We start from the raw sequence: 22,380 nt of genomic DNA on the forward strand, positions 1-22,380 counted from the left end.
TATAATATTAATCTTTATTATATCTATCGATTATGCTACCATGATTAACCAACTGATGGATAACAGATATTCTTGCAAAAATCAAACACTCAGAAGTCAGAGAAATCAATGACATTATTTTACCTTATACTCAGTGAAGTCACCTTCATCCAGCAGGGCCTGTCTCTCCTCCTCCAGTATCTGCTCTGGGGAGGGTTCAGTCGACTCGGGGGGTGGGGCTTGTTCATACAAAGGCTTGCCAGAGACAAACAATGACTTCCAATCTCTCATTAACTTAGCTGGAACTAATCTGAAAGCAGAAAAGATATTGTGAGGTATAATTGATTAAAAGTTAAGAATTGTATTTTGAACCATTTAAGGTACCCGTACATCTGTGACATACCCCTGGTATTTAAGATATTAGTGTTCAAGATAGGAGTTTTAACTGTATCTAGAATTCAAAGCAGAATTTATAACAGGTGAGAAAAAAGCATATTGCTGGCACAATAAACCATAGAATAAAATACTTACTTTTCAGTCAGTTCTCTATATTCGGCCACTTTACAAGCGAAATCGACCAGCTGATTGACAACCTCGTTACAGCTCTCATAATGTTTGGTGTATCGGGCCTCCGCGCGCTCCGCTGCTATCTTATCATGGAGTTCCTGGTCCTTCTTGGTCTGTTCCTCGTACTCAAGTTTGGCCAAGCGGGCCATTTCCTGTGTTAAAATAAAAGATATTTTTCATTATTTATAGAGGCTATAAGATAATCACTGCATTTCGAAATTTCAGAGTGTTATACAAACTAACCACCCCTCAATCCCATACAAAATGACAATAAAAGTCTTCAGACAATTTGCCTATCCATCCTATCTAGTATTCCCAATATAAACTTAAGGTAAAGATCCATACCATGCTACAAGAATAACGAAGCTACAGATTTTGTTTAAACTTCTCAGAATTTGAATTAAGTATTTGTCCTTTTCATATCTGCGTAAATTTTTAGGTCAACCGGGCCTCCTTTTGTCAGGATTGTTACTAAAAATAGACATTGTCTCGAGAAATTACAAAAATGAAGGAATTGAGTAATATATGCTAGCTTTATAAAATTAAAGGCAAATAAAAATATTTAACATATGAATTGTAGAGAGGATATGCTTGTTTAACGATTTAATAAATCTTTACATCTGCTGATCCATTTAATTGTACTTTTTAGGGCGAATTCAACATATTTAGCTCAAAATTAAAAAGTTCATTTCTGGTAAAAATAAATTGCTGCTTCATATTCTAACTACAGATTTCTTTTTAAAATTAACATGTTATTTTCCAATGTTCTCTCCCTTATATGGCATAAAAATTAAGTGGGGCAGCGGGCATCAAACAAGAAAATTTCACATTTTTATACCAAATTTGCTGAAAAATGATAATTTGAAAAATCTTTTTAACATCTATACTTTTAGGATTTGGGTGTAAAAATCGCTTGAAATATTTAATACTATCAATAATACAACAGTAATAAGTATGGTTTAAATCATAAGTTGAATATTTAATGCATAGACGGCCAAAAATTCGTTTTCACGATTCACAAGCATAATAGTAATCGGGTTCAATCTTCTGAATATTCTATAAACCGTTCATGCGCATGTGTGACGTTATGACGGAAGTGAAAGAAGACAATACTTTCAGTTTCTACATTGGTCGTTTGGATGCGATTTATTTGATTAAAAATTTAGAGAAGTGGCACGTTTTACTACTTTTTGTGTCTATGTAATACATTTTTCGCTATTCATAGATACAAATAAGTGGTTTGTTTGCCACATCTTTTTAACGTCTGGTTTCTGATCTCAGGAAATGCTTCGGGTCTGTCTAAGTAAGGTGCAACGTTGTTTATCATGTTTTTATCCATATACCATATACAAATAGATAAAATTAATGTACGCAGTGATGAATGTGTTCAGTGTTTCCACTTTGTAATGTTTGTTTGTTTAAACAATATAAACACCGTGCTTATAGGCGATCATATCCTTGGAAGGCAGAGACCCCCTTCTTAAGCTAGGGACACTGAATGATCGAGGTTTTCCGTACATAACAGGTCCAGCACAATACCCCGATAAAGGTATAGCTTTATCAAGATATTTAAAATACCTTGATCAAGGTATTTTATGTAATGAAAATTCAAAAAAAATTCTTTAAAAATTTAAAATTGAAAGTCGAGTTCGGAGTTTTTGTCATTGTGTCTACTCATGCATGAAAAACACTCTAGTGGTGAGTGTGTGTGGTATCAAAAAGAAAACAATTATTCTCTGCCATCCTTGGACTTTTAGTAAGCTGTAGTATTCTCGGCACTAGTGTCTTTCAAATGGCAAATAGATTTTCATTGGTTAAAAAAGTAATAGCATCAGGTACTTTTAATCATTGTTGACAATCATTAGACAACTTACAGGTAATCTTTCTTTCTTATATGTCCTGAATTTCTATCCTGGCCACATATATTTCAACAATGATTGAAAGCTGTGTAAATTTTAGAGGCTAATTATATAACATCAAGAATATCCCGCCTTACTGAACGTCCATTTAGATAACAGTGAATTGTACTAAAAGTGACCTTGGACGGCAGGACCTCTCCTTGGAAAAACCGATCTATGCAAAATTGGTATGATGCTTTAAAAGTCAACAACTCCCTGAGTAAATAGAATGTTCTATGTTAAAGTGATATTTTGATATGGATCCAATGAGCATTTGTTCCATGAGTTTTGACACAGATTCTCGAACCTGTAATTGTCTGAGCTGATGAACATCATTATAAGTACTGAATATTTAATTTGTATGTATACTTGTATATTAAAAGTACCTGAGAAATGATACATGCATTATGAACATGGTCTAGTTAAAAAAAACAAAACTCTTTCTGTTGCTCTGTGCCTAAAATAAAAACATTTAATCAGGACATCCAAGATGGTTCAATTTGACTTGTACTGGAGTTTAGGCAGTTCAATTATACTTCTCTAAAATTGTATGCTAATAATGAAATAAAAAAAAGAAGATTTATTTCTTCTTCAGCTTTTTATCATGCTACATGACACAGCACAAAGTCCTAACTCATAAGTTTCGGGAGGACTCTTCATTCATTTGGGGGAAAATGGTTTGCTATGAGATTTGCATGCTGGTCCTATACATTATCTGGCTTTTTGGAACTGTGTTGCTTAGTGCATATTGATGTTAAAATAGATAAATGTGTAGGTGTATATATTATAAAGCTCAATATGATATCAAAAACTATTTATGTAGGAAAAGAAAGAACTGAATAATCACTGAGAAAGTTATGCTTTTTTTTTTTTACAAGTATCTTGATAAACCAAGTTTAACATCAACAAAAAAAAAACCCTGATATAATTGTCTCCCCTTTCACTGAAAGTGGGGATACTAAATTTAGGTCTGTGCATCTGTCCATGTGTCTTTCTGTCTGTCTGTAACACTTTCAAGAAGCCTTTGAGCTTTTGCATTGAAATTTTACACAGCAACTCTCTGTGGCTCGAGAGAGACCCTTATTGATTTGGTGATCAAAGGGTCAAGTTAATTATGCAATAAATTCTGTTGAAAAATTGATTTGTTTTTGAAAAACAAAACAATGTCATAACTTTTATGAGACAGTATTAATAATTTTTCATTCAAATAAAAAGCAACAATCTTGACATAAATCCATAAAATCTAAATTGAAACTAGTTATCTTTGTTTTTAATGATTAATGCATGATTAAACCATGCACGAACAACCTGATTATATGATTATAACATTGTAAGCACTCGGCTTAACAAACAGAGTTGATTTTGTGAATTGTCTGATTGAAATTTTATCCTTTTCCTTATTCCTTTTTATATCACCCTCTATGATCTCATAGGCATTCCTATTTATCATCTTATACATGTGTTCCCATCTTTGTTACTGTCATATTGCTATTTGTGGGTTTAAGTCTAACCATCATTACAGTAATCATGGTAATGCATAAAATTGTGATCTAGAAAAGTACACTGCGGATCCACATCATCTTATTAGCTACTGATATCTATCGCTATACTATTCATGGGTGCTTGAAGACAGAAATATCCCCTTCCCCATCCGATATAGACCCTTGGGTCTGTTCGACATATGTTTTTCTAATTTATTATACATATTGTATATACCGTAGATGACAAATATGTAATTTTATCATCAATTTGGAAATTGGCTTTAGCAAACATATTATAACAAGAGGCCCAAAAGGTTCGAAAATGGTTATGTAACTACGTACAAGCATATGCCCGGTAAGCAAACGATAATGACTTTTGACAAGAGAACCATTTATTTGTTACTCTGTATTTTTTCAACTTCCAGAGAATCGAACCCAGGACACCTGTCAGTCTTATGACAGGTGCACCAATACACTACCCAAAGCACTACAAATCGTAGCTAAAGGTTATTGTGCACTAGCTTTAAAACAAATTTTTCTAAATTTTCAGCATATGTGTGTATTAAGGAATTTTTTTTTGGCAATGTATCAATGTCCTTTCCTACTTAAATGAAATATTCTGTTTGTTTGTTTTTTATGAATAATTATTTTATGTTTCAGTGCAAGGATATACAAAATAACAGAACATTTATATTTGTGCAGTAACTGTTTTATGTATGATATATACATTGTAAAAAAAAGTTTTCCAAAATTTTTTTCAAAATCCCGAGTCAATCCCCAGAGGACGATATTTTAATTCAAACAATCGAGAAGAGAAAAAGACTTTTAAAAATTGGAATATTGAAGCAAAGTAGTTAGGTACCTGAATACTTGAGCCGTACGTGATTCGAAATTGGTTATGTACTAGGCCTATGTACAAACATGTAAGCAAACGATAATGACTTTTGACAAGAGAACCATTTATTTGTTACTCTGTATTTCTTCAACTTACAGAGACAAAAAACGACCCGATTGTCGAAGTCTTTTAGTTATCTTGTACTCGAGACAATGAATCTTCCTTCCATGCCATCTTTATTGTACTTTCGGTTTGACGAATCATCTAAATTTAAACTCTCCTTCGATCATGCATCCCGGAAAATAACTGAACATCGTATATTTATGCCTTTTATTTGGAAATTAATGTACCTTTTTTTACGGTAAGTGAAATCGACGTCAGGCATTTTTGATAGAATAAGCGTCGGGCGCGTTTGAGGTAATAACGTCACAAACGAGAATAACGTCACATAACGTTATTTTACGTGGTATGGATCTTTACCTTAAGAAAATTGAAATAGATTGATACTCTGTGGTGAACTTACAGCTTCTCTGTTGAGAGCATCCACGAAGTCCTTGAGTCGTCGGTCTTCGTACTGTTTCTCCCTGATGATCCTGTTCTTCCTGATCACCTCCTTCTCGTGCCGTGCCTGCAGCAGCTGGACTGCTATCCTTCTCTCCTGCTGGGATTGTCTCATCAAACGATTTACCAACATCTCCTCTCGTCTTGCCTCCTACAAAACATACAGCAAATATGTAATTAAAAGTAATTTGTTTGGACTTTTTAAATGAATTTAAAAAGATATTACTTGATAATTCAACATATTGAAGATCAACTTACTGAAAAAAAATTAACTAAAAGATAGCAGTATCCATGAATTTTGATATGCAAAAAGTTTACTCCATACAATTTCTTTAGTATCTTAACATTTGCAGGTCAAAAATGAAAAAAAAAACTTTTGCATGTCATAATATTCAGTAACTTACTAAAACTGCCTAGTTTAAGTAACATGCCTGTTGTATCTGTATTTTTCTTATGTTCTTCATTGTCTTACCTCCTGAGCTTCGTGAGCCTTCATCTGATCCACCAGAACTTTCCTCCTCCTCTTCTCACGCTCCGCTCGTGCGGATTCATCTTCCTGCAGCCTCTTTCTGATCTTCCCGATGTAGTCGTCATTAGAGGCCGGCTTAATCAGCTCGATGGCATCCAGCAGACGATCCTCATCTCTCGTCAAAATGTACTGCACATCTATCACCTCCCTTCAAATGATTTTTTTTTATTTTTTTAAAATCATTTTTTACACATTTATACACATCATAATTTGTTTCTTCTTACAATTTAATAATATATTTCTGTCTTACTTTCCAAGCTTTCATGAAATTATATTGACAGTTTTTGGTAAATCTATATGCAAGTAGTAACCAATCTATTAGATTACTGTGGATATGTCTCCACAATGACTACAAGACTTTGATTAAAATTGTGTCCTGATATACAATGTGTTATAAGATTGTCAATTAACAAGGACTATAACTATAAGCTTAATGTCCCTACCCCTCATCATCTTTAGATGGCGGTAAAATCATCTTCATCTTGTCTTCAAACTGAGAAATAGCTTCTACTGTTTCCTGCAACAAAAATTAATGTGTACAAATAAAAACAATATCAAAAATACATCAAGCTTATTATATCTTAATTTACACTGAACTTAAAATTTCCAAAATAAATTTCAAAAATTGCTTAAAGTGGTTATTTAATTGCACACAGACTTTTATTCAAAATGTAACGTACAGTTGCCTCCCTTCGTCTCCTCAGTTCTCTCCTCCTTTGGATGGCTTTAGCTGTCTGCTCTGGTGGGGGTTTGGGTATGTTGACAGTGGCAGCTCTGTCATTAAAAAATTAAATATCAGTCAAAACACTGCTTACTAATTAATCATAATAATATATTATATTGATTATTGACTGAAATTTTGAAGCATGCTCTTGCTCAGGTTAACTTAATTCATGAATGCAATGTTATATATATAATTTATGATTACATGTGTCTTACTAGTTAGTGGCCTTAATTAAAGAGATGTCATGCAGGGTAATCATCTTATTGAATTAAGAAATTAATTATAATTATGTGAAATCATTTCATATTTACAATGTATGCCTTCATCGATCATAGCTGTATGTCTCTTGTTAAATCAGTAGTTATTCTACCCACATGATTTATGTTAAATTTGTGAATCTACTCCCCTAAGGATATGTGCAAAGTTATTATATATTCTTTCTAATTCATTAGTTATTTATTTAAAAATAAATCCATGACAAAAACTTAATTCTGTAGAAACCGAAGTAGGAAAATGAATCAATACCAGGTTATGATAACCAATAACAATGAATCACCAGTTTTTTTTTTCTTTTTTTTTCAAATTTTGTAAAATGTTGAACTAAGTAATTAATTTTGTATTTGTTAACTATCTGAACCATATGAATTAATCAACCTAAAAAATATAAACAAAATCCATTTACCTCTCCAGCAAACAACAAAAGTGGTATTTATAAATGATATCAGTATACTAGAAACATATTGTATGAACACTTGATTTAGAATGAACTTGTATATTGAATAAAATTAAAAGTGCATTATTTTTTATGCTAAATTCCTAATACATGTATTTTAAAATGCTTCAGAAATTATAGCCAATATTCTTAGAGGCATCTACCAGCTTAAATTATTCCTGTCGTAAATAGAATTTTTTTTTACAAATGTTAATTTACAATATAAATATAACATGGGAAGACAAACTATATGAAATACCAAATGAATATTCATAAGCATGTGTCAATCATCATAGCATAATGTGCATAATTATAATTCTGGCAACTGGCAGATATATTGGGGTGAAAACGCATTGCATTTTTTTCTTCCTTGCCTTGATTTGCTAAAGCAACATTGTTCTTTAAAATTAACATGGCAACAATTTGATTATATATTTGCAGTAAAAACAAAATGACTGTGCAAAATAATTTTTCGCATCCTAAAAATTATACAGCTGTAAAGAATTTTTATATCTTTTTTTAACAAGTCAGTAAATTTGATAGATATTGTTCTGTAATCATATTTTAGCATAAAAGAATTCAGGTACAGATTCACTTGTCAAAATAAAATAAATCTAAAAATTCAAAGAGTTCGTATTATGGAAAAAAAAAATTTCTCACAGAATTTATTTTATGAATTAAACAACAACAATGCTGAGACTATTGGGAAACCAACCTAATAATAGAAAATGCCTCTCTACTAGACACATGCAACTTTCCTGCCTTAATTATACTCAATTACTTTTTTTTTGGGGGGGTGTAATATTGATAGGGTTTTGTTCATTTTTGAAATGGAGTTAAATTATCTAATAAGTCTATAAAAATTTGTGTTAAATATTGCTCACCTTAAAACAAAAACAAAAAAAAAACTATCAAAGTTATAATCCTGTTGAATGAAAAAAATATGCTAAACTATGCTTTACTTTGTATATATAATAATTGTAAAGCTACAACAAACTTCTAAATGTGGATCAAAAAACAAGGCATGACAATAGTAACACCATGCCTGCTGAAACATCTAATAAAAACTTTAAAAGCAACAAGTATTGATTTACCTTTCTCTACAAAAATAAAATAGATAGAAGAGTCAGACATTGCAATTTTAATTGTTCGAGCATTACATTACAAAGATAAAATCACAATTAATGAGTTTATTTTGGAAAAAGATGTAAAGAAATATGTGTGTAAGATACAAATTTTTACAAGCAGATTACATATCAGAAGAGATACCAACATAAGTTCTTTAATAATATAATGAGATTCTATCTTAAAACAGCCTTTTTTGCGGTTATGGGGATTAAAGTGTTAAAAAATCATTTTCTTGCAATTACAAGAAAGAAAAAGAACAGCGACAAGAGTTTAGTTTGAGATATAAGAAATAAAAGAGACTACATCTTTGAAAATGAATTCAATTATCATATATCTATTAATGAGCAAAACACAGAAATTATTTTCAGCTAAGAGAATTTCAAAACTGAAAAAAAAAAATTATACCTACAGAAATAAAAACTGAATATCTTAAAACAATAATTGACAGCATCAGAATTCATTATACTACTTCAGTGAAGTTTCCACATTAAAAACAGTTTTCTCACCACAGCAACTCAAAGATTTTATATGAAAAAAAAAAACTTACTGTATCTTGGCCACAATTTCACTTTGTTTTTCCCTCAGTCTCTGAGACCTAGCTAACAGAGCTCTTCTCTGGTCCTGTTGTTGCTGCTTTATCCTCTCCTGCTCCCGGAACCTGTCAGCAAAGGCCACTTGTTCCATTTCTATCTGTTTCTCATGAAAAGTTTGCACCAAGGCCTCCAGATTCAGATCAGTCTGCCTTGGAGTGGCATGCTTTAGTCTCTGAAGGCAAACAATTAATGAATTCTGTGTTTGATTCTCCTGTACACTGATATTAAGTAAACTAAAGTCTTATAAGAACCCTCTGGGCATGCATGGTTGCTTAGGTTTGTACATTTGTTCTTGAATATCTCAGAATCTTTTTTTTTGATGTGGTAGATGTATTGAGATATTTGCAGCAGATCAAATTACCTGGTAATTGAATTTTTTTTTCTTAGAATATCCTTCAGTTTAAAGGGGAAAAAGGCAGTGAATGCAAACTTTCTTTTTCAGACCACTCCTACCACATAACCAACTTACTTCTTTGTAGATTCCACTTTCCACAGCATTCAGTTTAGCTGGGGCAGCTGGTCGCATTGTTTCCATGGCCACTCCAGTAAGATTGGCCTTTTTCTTGTTGTTTAGCGCCACATAGAGCTGATACATAAGACGTGTGGCCACACCATGTTTCTCGGTCATCACATCACGAGCAACATTTGTATCAAATGGAATTCCAAGAAGATGCAGAACTGGCTCAATTCTTGTAAAGTTGTTGAGCTTTGAGTCTGCAGTTCTAAAACCAGATATAAAAAAAACATTAGATTTTGTCAAGAAATATATGCTGATATTAAACTAGAAGTAACTCAAGTTTTTATGCTAAAGATATTCTTTTGATTAAATTCTTTGCCCTTTCTTTTTGTTTATAAAGAGTTTTGACAAGATCAGAGGTTCTGAAGGAAACAATCAGTTGATTATGAAAAAAAAATGTTTAAATTCAACACAATAAATTTAGCAATTCTATGGAATTAATTTATTGCGCCCTTAATTTGTGGATATGACATGATAAAAAGTTTTAAATGTGTATATTAGGTAAAATTGAAATTTTAAATTTAAAAAATATTGCTTTGAGAGAATTGCAAATCAAAGTCATAATGTGAAGCATTTCTGATACTTGCCTCAAAATGGCACATTTCAAGGGTGAGATATAGAAAACAGTGTCCACAGCCGTCGCCAAAATTTTTTGATATTTTGTGCAAAATTAATAAAAATCACATTTCATTTTTGTGGGCGATGCCTGTGGACAATGTTATCTGAAAGAAAATTAGATTAGAACTTATTTTAGTACTTTATTTAGAATATACGGGAAAATCACATTTACACTGAAAAATGTAAAACACATTTTTAGAAAAATGCTAATGTTATGATTTTTCTGCAACCTGCTATTTAAATTGAAAAATAATGATTAAAACTTTTACACCAGTTTCATTTTTTTTTAGAAAATCACAGGGCAAAATATGTATCGAAACCATACCTTCTTCTTTAGCAATTCTAACTGAATTAATTAATTAAAATATCTTAATTTGTGGATATGACCTTTATATTAATCAGAAAGTATTGTGTATTAGGTATTGAAAGAACCGGATGTAATGATTTTCTCCCGTTCCTACCTTTACAGTCAATTTTCAAAAAACAACGATATGATTTTCGAAATCTTAAGTGAATATTTATATGAATTTTCAAAAAATTTCTTATTTGGGATATCAAAGAGAGATTTTTAATTTTGGTTAAACTTGTGTTTATCATATAGAAATCAATTCGTTATATATGAAATATATAGACCAGCGTCGCGTGGTACAAAAATTCCTTTATTTTTAATACATGTCATTTAACAAATTTATGCCAAAGCTTTTTGTGTTTCAAAATATGTTTCATATTGACAAAAAGGAAAACAATGATGATTTTCACAAATTTTAAAGCTATTTACAACTAAATAATTGTATTTTATTTATTTATATATGTTTTATTTATTTACGTAAAACATAAGAAAAGATATGAGATACATTTTATGATATTGAAAACTATTTCAAAATATGGTGATGCTTGAAAGTTCGATTTCAACAGAAAATATCGCGTACCCCCCTTTTTCAAGAACTGGAATTAATAAATCAATTATCACCTTGGAAATAAAATGATTAATCATTTACCATAGACCTGATCTTTGTATTAAACAAAGATTTAATGGTCACTAAATTGCCATTAAAATTGAATTTAATGGGTGCAAAATGTAGGCGGAAATCAAGACTTAGAGTTCGTAGTTCTTTTCAACTTTAATACTTACTTGCTTTGAGAGAATTGATCAAAATCATTCTGAAGCTGATACTTGTTTAGGACTTCTCCAATGAGATATCCCGATGCAAATTCTCTGGCAAAAGTTACTTGGTCTAAAAATTAAGTTTCATTTTTTTAAAGGCAACAGTCCATCGAGAGCAGAAATCTAAGAACTGGTTCTAGCAACTTATTTTAGTATTTATCCTCGGAGGTCCATGAGTCGTTACCCTAATGAGCTAATGTACATTTTAAAATAAATTTGAGATACTGTTTCATTTTGTAAGTCATACCTTAGTTGTAAATATTTTTTCTTCAATCAATTAAACTGAAAGTTTTTAAATTCATTAATATTGATTTTAACATTTTCAAAGTACATTTTTGGTACATTTTAAAACACAGGTCCATGGTCGTGATAGTTGAAGTTACATTAGCCCAAAAATTCCAAATCGGATAAGTGAGTTCTGTTGACTTAATTAACATTGATATTAGTCATCCAATACAACTTGAGATACGTGAAAAAAATATCAAATATTTTCTTTTTTAATATATGCGGTAATAGCGAATTTATGCTAAGCAAAAATTTTGTTTCTGATTATACACTTTTGCCTGCTTTCGAGAATATCATCTTCAGGAGCTGTAAAATAGACAAAATCAATCCAAATAATTTTTTCTTTATTTCAAAAAGTTATTATATATAAGTATAAGTATATATAATATAATATATAAGTATTGGACCATAACTTTTATTGGGCGAACAAGATTTTTGAAGAATATATTTAAATCACATTTACACTGAAAAATGTAAAGTCTCATTTTGAACATGCTAATGTTATGATCTTTTTTATGCAACCTGCTATAAATTGAAAAATAATGATTAAAACAATGTATATAAATCATCCTTAAAAACAAATTAAATGAATCGATGCAAATTAATGTCATGGCTTTGTAAACACACTGCATACAGTCACATGCATCTTCAAAATGTTGTGTGAAAGTCTTAGAATCATAATTGAAACTATTTTCTATTGCTAAACGAAGTCTTACCGACTTGCTGTGTTATACTCAGCTCATCGTTGAGCCATTTACAAAGTATATCAGTCATTTTGTAATTTTTTAGCGTCAACTTCAGCAAATGTTAAAATAAGAATCCATGTTGCCGCATCAAATGGTCACTAAGGAGACGTCGATTCGTACGATATGAAAAACGTTTTCATTCGTTTACTAAATTTGTATCGAAGATGATGATTGGTTAAAATATTTACGACAATCCTTTTAATGAAAAATTTTATTATAATAAAATAAATTCATATAGATATCAGCTTATTGTATTTACCAGAAATCAATTAAGGAATTTTTCCAATGGAATGAATTAAAAACGTATTTTTCAAACAAAATCTTTATGTCGTTAAACTAACGTAATCGGGACAACCGGAAGTTGCACATTACAGTCAGACTGCAGACTGATGTCAGTAGTAATTTAAGTAAACTGAAACTGTTCACATCTGCTGGAGGTTAACTAGTCAATATGTTTTTGAAACCGTTTAGGGTAAAAACTCAGACAAGCATCAAAGGATCTGATAGGTAGGAAACAACGATTTGACACTCTTTAAAGTTTATTTCAGCTGTCATATCACAGAAGTCAGCTGTTTAGTGTTTAATGAGTGAAGCAATTTGAACGGCATCAATCAGTGAGCTTTGCGAACTAATCGACAGGAAGCAACACCATTTGGGCAAATTTAGAGTTAGCTCTGGTGCTTACTTTATAAAAAAAAAAAATATATATTAGCATGTTCCACATGCGTTAGAATAATCTAGCTGTTTCGTGACAGGCCCACCGGGTCCCTAGGACATTATAATTTTGATATTGGAATGTACATATTCTATCTAGTCGCACAACAACAATATACCCGGAATGTCTCCCTCCTGATTTCTTGTACAGTATCCCTCGGCCTAAATTTAATTCAATTTAATACAAACCAGTTTTCACCTTTCTTTTAATTGAATAGGTAAGATAACTACATTTCCTTTTTTCAAGTATTTATATGGCACATTGGTAATTCCTAACATTTGAATTTTCTTATGATCTATTATTATTATTGTGTTTCAGGAAGAAAGTCAAATCAACTTTACAGAACTGTTACCCGTCCTTATCACCAAAGGATGCCTCTGATATCGTTCCAAACAAAGCTGAGATGACCATTGCAAAAATTAATACACATTCCGGAGTTAACGTTCTTGTTTATTGTGTGGAAAAGAACCCTGTTTTAATAGATGTGGATGGAGTCATTTTTCCCACTGTGTACACACTGTGGAAATATCCAGATCTTCTGCCAGTGTTTAAAACACATCCACCTGTTTTCACAAAACTAGCAGGTGGTGCAGGTACAATATGTTTTTACATACATACACTACATTGGTAGGTTATATGTACATTCAACCTAGATACACTGTATCGCAGAATTTAGCAGAACTGAAAATATTTTTCCAACAGTATAAGATGTAGAATTGAATGTATATGGCAGCTTGATTAGACATACGCTACATGTGCTCTGAGACATATGTTTTATATTCTGCCTAAGCTTCACAGTACATGTTTATATTTGATTGGTTCCAATAGGGTCTTTTTTATTCATCAGAGAATGAAATATGAGTAGCACTAAAAATAAAGAAGCGTCATAAATGAGTTACATCAGATTTTCAAAATTTGTTCACTGTTGGTGATCTACAAACATTTTAGACTTATTCCTTTTCTTTTATCCTAGATTTAATGTTACCAGGGGTGGTTGTTGAAGGGGAGGTAACTCCAAAAACATTTGCTCACATCAACAAAGGAACAGTGTGTTCTATCTCATTGGTGGGGAATCGGTATGTGTTTTATGCTACATATTTCAAGCAATTCTTGTACTTTAAAATTACCCCCTCTTTTTCCCCTCACCCCCCCAAAAAATTGATATGGTTTTTAATATATATATGTTTTATTTTTCCACTAGGAGCCCAGTGGCTGTTGGTACAGCGGCCATGTCAGGAAGTGATATGTTTGATTCTGCAATGAGAGGAAAGGGAATTCATGTACTGCATATTCTAGGAGATGAATTATGGTAAACATTACAGCTTTTAATTGTTTTTGAATTCTAAAGTACAAAAGATTTTGAAATGCAGTGAAGTATACAACAGAATGCTTTGCTACTAAGTTGATGATCAATTGTTAAATTTCAATGCTTCTTGCAGTATATTTACTATTTTTTTGTTGCAGGGCCTTTGGAGACAAATCAAAGCCACCTGTGATACCAGAAGAATCTCAAGATCCAGCCACTGACCCAGCAAGTTCACATGGGGATGAATATAAAGATAGTGACACACCTCAGGTTACAAACTCCCAGGGGTCAGATCAGTGGGAGGAAATTCAGGGGCCTCAACAGGAAACAGCAGTAGAGGGGGACATCTCCGGTGAGAAAGATGATGATGAGGAATTAGTTCTGTCCACAGACAAAATGAGTTTAGAGGAGGAGGTGTCAAAAGTCGAAGCTGAGGAGGAGGTGGTGTCAAAAGAGGAAACTGAGGATCAAGCACCTGCTGGTATCTACAGGAATATTTTAATTGCATTTGTAGTTTAAAAAAGTCACCAAGTTTCCTCTTCTGTGTGCAAGAATTTTGTACTGTTACAAGAATCTGTACAACTGTACTAAATTAATGGAGAATCAGTAGAGGAAAAAACATATTTTGGAGGTTACTTGGTCTTTGGTCAATTCAAATGTAAAGAATACCCTTTGACCATGACATTTGTGTGATGTATCTTTTACACAACTGGAGATCACAAAATTTTCATTATATTTTTTTTAGTGGGATAGTTAGGAATAAACGCATAAATGAAGTAAAATTTTCACACATATTGTAAATTGTTAAATATAATCTCTATTAAACAAATACTTTGGCATGCAGGTGATCTCATAATTACATCATGATTTTTTTTTTATTGTAGAATCCATGGATGATCTTTTCAAGCTGTGTTTCCAGTGTGCTCTGAAAAAATCTCTCAAACCAGTGGACCTACCCATTCTAACCAGTGCTTTCTACAAAGTCCATATGGTTAAATTCTGGTGGGTGTTGTCTTTAGAAATAAGCAAATGTAAAAAAAAAAATTTAAAAAAACTTCCTGATCTAAATTTTAACTTATTACTTTTTCATTTCACTAGCCCAGCAGATAAACATTTAGATGTCAAAAAGACTTCATTTAAAAAGTTGTCAAAGTTTCTGAAGGAAATGGAGAAGCTGGGCTATGTTAAAGTGAAGGAATTAACAAAAGGAGTGGAGAGCATAATAGAAATGAAAAAAGATCACCCGGAGTAAGTAAACAACACTTCACATAAAGGTTCTAAAAAATTTCTTCTCTTGAATGCATTTGATAAAAAATATGAGCCTTAAAAAATGCGATTTGTACAGAGTTGTCTTCTCTTCAGGTTACGGCATATTACTCCACCAGAGGGGGCTGCAGTCCTGGAACAACCCTCTGAGGGACCCACCAGACATTATGAACCTCCCCGCATCACTGACATGTTGTCTGTCACAGCAGCAGTTGTTCCCCTTGTCAAGGATTTAGGACTAAAGTTTGTAGAATTTAAGACAGGAGAAAAAAAATCTTGCACAGGCTACACAATTTGTTATAAGTACTGGTAGTTTCATTCTGTTATGACAAATCATGAAAGCAGTATTTATGCAGTATGTAGTACAGAATACATGTATATCTATACCATTGAATATTATACAATTATGGACTCTTTTGGTGTTGAATATGGTTTGTTATTCACCAGAAAAATATCCATATTCACCTCGGCTTCACCACAGTCAATATGGATATTTTTCTGGTGAATAACAAACCATATTCAACACCAAAAGAGTCCATAATTGTTTTATTATATAGTCGGGATTTGAATAAATAAGACATTGAAGGCTGTATGACGACACTATTTTCATTTGCGATCTTCCATTGTTGAAAATAAAAAAAATCTCCAGATTACTCTTTGTAACCTCCGTGTTTTCCTTTCCGAGTTTTGCTATGTGTAAGACGTCCAAATGAAAATAATAATCCTGAAATAGGTTTGAATAATTGTTTTTCTGCTCAGATATGTAGCTCGCTGTGGCCGTTGCAACCCTTGTTAACAACGTTATTTGATGTTTTGATTGTGACACCACAATGCTGTTGCACGCGCATTGACCTTCTGGCCTAAAATCCGGTGAATATGTAGTGTTATGAACTGTTCGCGTTAGTATAGCTTATATAGGGACTATAAATAGACTATATAATAAAACACATTATTTAGGCCAAAATAAAAAAAACCTTTGTTTCCCCTAACGCGACCGACTCGATGAAATCGCGCCGACTGAAAAGATTTTTTAAATAAGTTGATTCAAATATTTTTTTTATTGTTAACCAAATTTTATGAAATACAATATCATCAAAATCAGTTTTTATCAGAACGGCCGACATTGTTCTATTTTCAAGCATTTCAAGAATTTGTTGGAAACAAAATGACGTCCAGATGTGAATTCAGCGCATTAGCACTTCATAAAACCATGGCGACGTCACAGTCTTATGCTTTTAGCTTATTGGAATTCTTCACTCTTGAAACAATTCGATATTAAAATTTACCAATTGAATAATTAAAAGTGTTTCGGAGGTGTCTTGATGTCTCCATGTGAGTGAATAAATTTTCGAAAGGGACGTTAAACAACAAACAAGTAAACAAATCTATCTTTGAAATTAAGGTACGTAATACATGGTTAGGCCCGCCTCATGAATAGATGAAAGGTCCACCTATGGAAAACAGGTGTTGTTGTAAATATGTCTGCATATTCATCCTGATAAATATAATACAGATGTCCTTTCTTCATGCCTTTATTTAGTGGTTAAACTTTGTGACTATGACATTGTATATAGCATTTTTATCATTCGTAGATTCGGTTTGGTTCAATTAAATATTGTTAACATATTCTTTTCAAATAGTTTTGAAATGATTCAGCTTCCGGAGACGTCCAGTGTATTTTTCTTTAATTAAGCCCTTGAAGATTGGTTGTTTCTTTGCTTTTAATCCCTTTGAGATTTGTTAGGACGACATTTCAACATTTCCCCATTAATCCAAATTTAGACGTACATGTATGCACTTTTTTGCCATTAAGCAGTGGGGGATCTTTTTTGAGCCAGCATCTTCTGCGACACTGGACATAAGTTTTTATGGTCCCCTTTAAAGAACTGTTTTCAACGTTACTCATTTGGATTTGAACCTGCGATTTAAAATTAGCCACTCACTTCTTAACTCTAAAGCAAAATGCTCCAGTACCACTGCATATCTCATGGCCCTCAAAAAATTACCATGATCGTCTATAAGCTCTTAAGGCTGATGGAAGGTTTGAAAAAATATACCCATATGTCTGGTCTTTGCGTATTTGAGAATCTTGTCTTTTTTATTCAATTTATATAAATGTAATGGCATGAGATATTTCACAAGTTCAACTAAATAATTAATCATGAATTTTGCTTTTAAACGGCATATGTACGATATAGCATTTTGTTCACAAATCGCTTTCTTTTGTAATTTTCTTATTCATCAAGGTAAATTTCCCTTAAAAAGCTACTGTCGGAAAATAAAATTGTTTACCTACCTACCGACCTAACTTGAGAATTTAGGGTCTGGTTAGGGGAAACAAAGATATTTTTAATTCTGGCCTTACCTATATGTATTTAATGTATTAATTTCACATAATGCTTTGTGACCTCTTTTTTTGCATTTCATATGTAAATAATGAGAGAATTTTTTTCCACAGGAAGGGAAGTGCAATAACGGGAACAGAGCTGAGGAACATTGTCAATGAATACGTGAGGAAAAACAATCTACAGGATGAGAGCAACAAAAGGTACGTTAGAAAACGGACATTTATAGACCCAGGACACAAGTGAGAATGAAGAGTGATGGTTTTCATATTAGTTTCAAATTTTAACACCTCTGAATAATATTGTTGTATAATTATGAATCATTTCAGTGTTTGTTATGAGTTTATGATGATATCCATCTTTATATCAAAATTAATTTTTTTAATGGAGAGTGATAATTTTCTTATGAACTTTCTATATTCTCTATTTAGCATGGTTAAACTAGATCCACTGTTGGCTTCCATAGTCCTGGGTAAAGGAGAAAATGATGTCACACAACTACGATGGGATGACTTAACCTCAAGGTAAACAGAGATTCAGAATGCATTATGGTCCATGGAAGTCATGGTACATTGTATTAAAAATGTTGTTAGATATATAAATAAAATAAAGATGGGAGCCCTCTGAAAGAATGAGGTTGACGTATAATTTTTTTCTCAACAGAATTGCAAACAAAATGCAGAATGTATACAAAGTAGAATTCCCTGGACAAGCTCCAGTTATTAGGAAAGGCAAAATAGAGGAAATAACTCTTAATGTGTTCCAAAGAGGGTCCAATAAAAAGGTAGGGTTTGTAACTTAAAGAAAATGGAACTCAGCCAGGGAACTCGATGACTGATTTGAATTTTTACATTGTTTCACATTTTATTAAATGACACTTGTTTTACATTTTATTAAATAACACTTGTTTTACATTTTATTACTAAAACTTGTGTTATATCTAAACTTAACTTATTTCTGAAATCATATTGCATAAATTTAAGTGTAAGAAATGAAGAAGTAGCAAGTTTTTGCTATCAGATATGCAGATTTCTAATTGTGTTGTTGTGTTTTAAGGTGACTACAGTAGATAACCTGGAAGTGTTTGGTCTGGATCTTAAGGAGATAGCACACGAGATCCAGATAACTATCCAGTGCAGCTGTACTGTGTCCACAAGCAGTTCCAATAAAACTCAAGTGGTCATCCAAGGCAATCAGATAGCCTTTGTTACAGATCTATTAACAGGTGAGGCATCTTGTTATTACAGATCTATTAACAGGTGATTTTAATATCATTATCCCCTCGCAAGGAGTTGGAGAGGGGGGGGGGGGGGAGTATCACAATTCTATGTGTTCGTTGGTGGGTGATTGAATTAGTCCTGTATGAAACAGAAGTGAAGTAATCTGCATTGGGATCAATGGCAAATGCTGACTTGATTTAAAGATACATGTACAGGTATAATCTTATTGAGGGGATATTCTGCTTTGTGATGCCCTCATTAAACTTGATTATTTTAAAGATTATTTGTGTGAATTTTGTTCTGATGAATGATTGATTTTTATTTTGAATAATGAATTGGAAAAATCCATTTGTAGGAAAATATAGGATTCCAAAGAAGTACATCAAAGGTTGGGAAAAGGCTCCGAAAGGAAAGCGGAAATGACATGTGATATTGATTATCAATTTAACAAATAAATATTTTATAACTAGCAAAACTTTAGTCTTTGCTTTGAAGGCCTTGTTTAGTATGGGAGTTGTTTATTCATTAATTTATTTATTTTCATCTATTTTATATTTACATTCTATGTAATTTTCCTTATGAAATCCATTAGAAATCTACGACGTTCAAATTTCAATTACACACGCGAAACCTTGTCACGGTGCGTTTGAATACACAGTAGGAACTATATGCATTTTCGATACTCTAGGAACACCAAAATATAAAATATTTTATTTTAATTTAATGAAAATCTATTACCCTGAAAAATAAACGTAAAAATTAACGTGATGTGCGATAAGAATTAAGTTGTCACATCACCCTCACAATGTTTGTTTGCGTTATTTAACTTTGCAACTTCATTTGACGTCACAGACGGCTCTTGCATCGATTAACCACGTCAGTTTTGAAGGGCGCTAAATTCGCATTTAAGATTAACAAAATAAACAATTATGAAGAAGGAAAATCATAGAGAATGTAAATATAAGCATTGAATTCATATTTTGGGATGTCTTTGGTCCTATAACACACCTGGCTGTGCCGAAAATTTGTCATACTGGCTAATGGAGAGTTCAGTTGGACTTGATTTAATTTAATTAATTTTTGATTGTCATTTCATTCTAGTCCAGTGCAATAAAGTGCGCATGTGCTGTTAAATTCTTATTAAGATAAGCAGGATTAATTCTCTGGCAAATATAAACAAGAGGCCCACGGGCCTTATTGGTCACCTGAGTATCATGTAACAACTTTCTAACAATTGACTTGGTTTGTGTTTTAAATCAAAGGCCATGAAATTCAAAATTTTGAAAGAGGCACTATTGCTTATCATAAATATACACAAAGCTTGCTTCCTATGGTTACTTAATACCCAGAGGTAAATAAGAGTAGCAAAGAGAAAATGCATTTCCATAACCAGTTGTGTACTCCACCCCACGGGAACCACTGACCCTGGGGGCACAATTTTTTCAAAATTCTGGAAATTTTATCATAAATTTTAATATATCATCATAAATGGTTGATTTATTAATAATACCAAAAAGCAGATATCAAAGCATTACATGTAATTTATGTTCAGACTATGTAACCCCTACCCCAAGTACCCTGAACCAGGGGCCCTGAAATTAACCATTTTGGAAGAGGTACCTTTCATCATCATTGATATGTACATAAAACATTGACATAATACCTAAGAGCAAAGGAAAAGGTTTTCGAAGAATTAATGAATTTTCACTATATGATCATTAGAGCCCTGCCCTAACACCAAAACTTGTGACCCAGTCAGGCAGTGGGCCTGAAATTCATGAATTTAGAAGAGACATCCTTTCTCATCATAACTATGTACAAAGTTCATTGGTTCATACTCAGGAGCAGAGAAGAAAATTTTTAAATAATTAATGTATTTTCACTATATAATCAATAGAGCCCCATACTAACACCCAGTCCTCTGACCCAGGGGCCATGAAATTTACAATTTTGGAGGAGGCACTCTTATTCAACATAATTATGTACTTGTTTGTTTATTTAATACTCAGGAGCAGAGAAGAAGATGTTAAAGAATAAATGTATTTTCACTAAATGATCAATAGAGCCCCACCCTAACACAAGAACCCCCAACCCATGGGCCATGAAATTCAGTTTTGGAAGAAATGTTTTTGCTCATTATAACTATGTACTTGGTTAGTTTGTTTAATACCCAAGAGTAGAGAAGATGATTTTCAAAGAATTTCTGCTATTCACTATATAATTGATAGAGCCCCGCCCTATCACCAGAACTCACCCAGGGCCATGAAGTTCAAAATTTCGGAAGAGGCAGCTTTATTCAACATAACTATGTATTCAGTTTGTTTAGTAAATACCCAGGCGCAAAGAAGACTTGCAAAGAAATAATGCATTTTTACTATATAATCTGTATATATAGCCCTGCCCTACAATTTTGGAAGAGGCAGCCTTATTCAACATAACTATGTACTTGTTTAGATTATTCAATACCCAGGAGCAGAGAAGAAAATTTTCAAAGAAATAATGAATTTTCACTATATACCGGTAATCTATTTAGCCCCACCCTAGCACTAGAACCCATGACCCCAGGGCCATGAATTTCACAATTTTGATAGAGGACTGCTTGATGTCTAGGAGTAAAGAAAAAGATTTTTAAAGATTGCATTAATTTTAGTGGTTTTGGCCCCACCCCTCAGGCCACAGAGGGGCAACGACCCTAAAATTCAAAAAACCCGTAGATGTCGTATACCAAATTTGGTTGAAATTGGTTTAACAGACGAATAAAAAGGTTCAAAGTTATATAAGTAAACACAGAAAGAGATCTGCAATAGGTCACCTGAGTGAAAACTTTTCACATATTTATTTTTCATACCAAAACTTGTCGGTTAAAAAAATTATCAATACATACTGGGTAACTATGGCACGCCAAATTCACAAAAATGAGCTAAACATAGTTTAACAGTCGATGTGCATGTTATATAAGTAAACACAGAAAGAAATCTAAATATGAAAATAAAAACTTTTCAATATATTTTTTTAAAAAATCAAATTTGAATACATAATGTAAATATTAACCAAGTATATTTGACCTCCTTAGCGTCAGACTCAGAGACAGATGAGCACGAGATTTGCATGCGTACTAGGCCTCCTTAGCTCCTGACCTTAGTCCTATCGACCTGCCTAATTTACATTCCGGCAAAATTATTAGGAAATC

General features: G+C 32.5%; 2 protein-coding genes across 6 annotated transcripts in view; one reads left to right on the top strand and one right to left on the bottom strand.

The window, feature by feature from the left end:
• LOC134241936 (sperm flagellar protein 2-like) overlaps positions 1-12,451 on the bottom strand; it is a 28,873-nt gene extending 16,422 nt beyond the window's left edge. For all 5 annotated transcript variants that reach the window (XM_062723948.1, XM_062723946.1, XM_062723947.1 and 2 more), the window contains exons 1-10: positions 12,309-12,451; positions 11,275-11,377; positions 9,477-9,729; positions 8,962-9,179; positions 6,531-6,624; positions 6,294-6,367; positions 5,794-5,998; positions 5,284-5,472; positions 511-698; positions 124-289 (exon numbers count right to left, since the gene is read on the bottom strand). In XM_062723948.1, the coding sequence (XP_062579932.1) occupies positions 124-289; positions 511-698; positions 5,284-5,472; positions 5,794-5,998; positions 6,294-6,367; positions 6,531-6,624; positions 8,962-9,179; positions 9,477-9,729; positions 11,275-11,377; positions 12,309-12,366 (1,548 nt within the window). In that variant the 5' untranslated portion in view covers positions 12,367-12,451. The remainder of the gene's footprint in view (positions 1-123; positions 290-510; positions 699-5,283; positions 5,473-5,793; positions 5,999-6,293; positions 6,368-6,530; positions 6,625-8,961; positions 9,180-9,476; positions 9,730-11,274; positions 11,378-12,308) is intronic.
• Positions 12,452-12,704: 253 nt separating this feature from the next.
• Positions 12,705-19,684, top strand: LOC134241940 (eukaryotic translation initiation factor 2D-like). The gene is made up of 13 exons (XM_062723951.1): positions 12,705-12,845; positions 13,372-13,646; positions 14,027-14,129; positions 14,255-14,362; positions 14,518-14,840; positions 15,244-15,361; positions 15,458-15,607; positions 15,722-15,868; positions 18,084-18,173; positions 18,402-18,494; positions 18,634-18,754; positions 19,027-19,195; positions 19,546-19,684. Exons 1-13 carry the CDS (start codon positions 12,790-12,792, stop codon positions 19,611-19,613), a joined length of 1,821 nt encoding a protein of 606 aa, XP_062579935.1. The 5' UTR covers positions 12,705-12,789; the 3' UTR covers positions 19,614-19,684.
• Positions 19,685-22,380: the final 2,696 nt, after the last annotated feature.

This window comes from Saccostrea cucullata, unplaced genomic scaffold, assembly GCF_032062105.1.
Source record: "Saccostrea cucullata isolate Sc308-1 unplaced genomic scaffold, CSIRO_AGI_Scuc_v1 ctg438, whole genome shotgun sequence".
Taxonomy (NCBI): domain Eukaryota; kingdom Metazoa; phylum Mollusca; class Bivalvia; order Ostreida; family Ostreidae; genus Saccostrea; species Saccostrea cuccullata.

Excerpts from the sequence above, each read along its gene's own strand:
- LOC134241940 (XM_062723951.1), top strand. The coding sequence starts at position 12,790 with ATGTTTTTGAAACCGTTTAGGGTAAAAACTCAGACAAGCATCAAAGGA. Across the intron at positions 12,846-13,371 it reads AGCATCAAAGGATCTGATAG|GAAGAAAGTCAAATCAACTT; the intron begins GTAGGAAACAAC and ends ATTGTGTTTCAG. Across the intron at positions 15,362-15,457 it reads GTCCATATGGTTAAATTCTG|CCCAGCAGATAAACATTTAG; the intron begins GTGGGTGTTGTC and ends TCATTTCACTAG.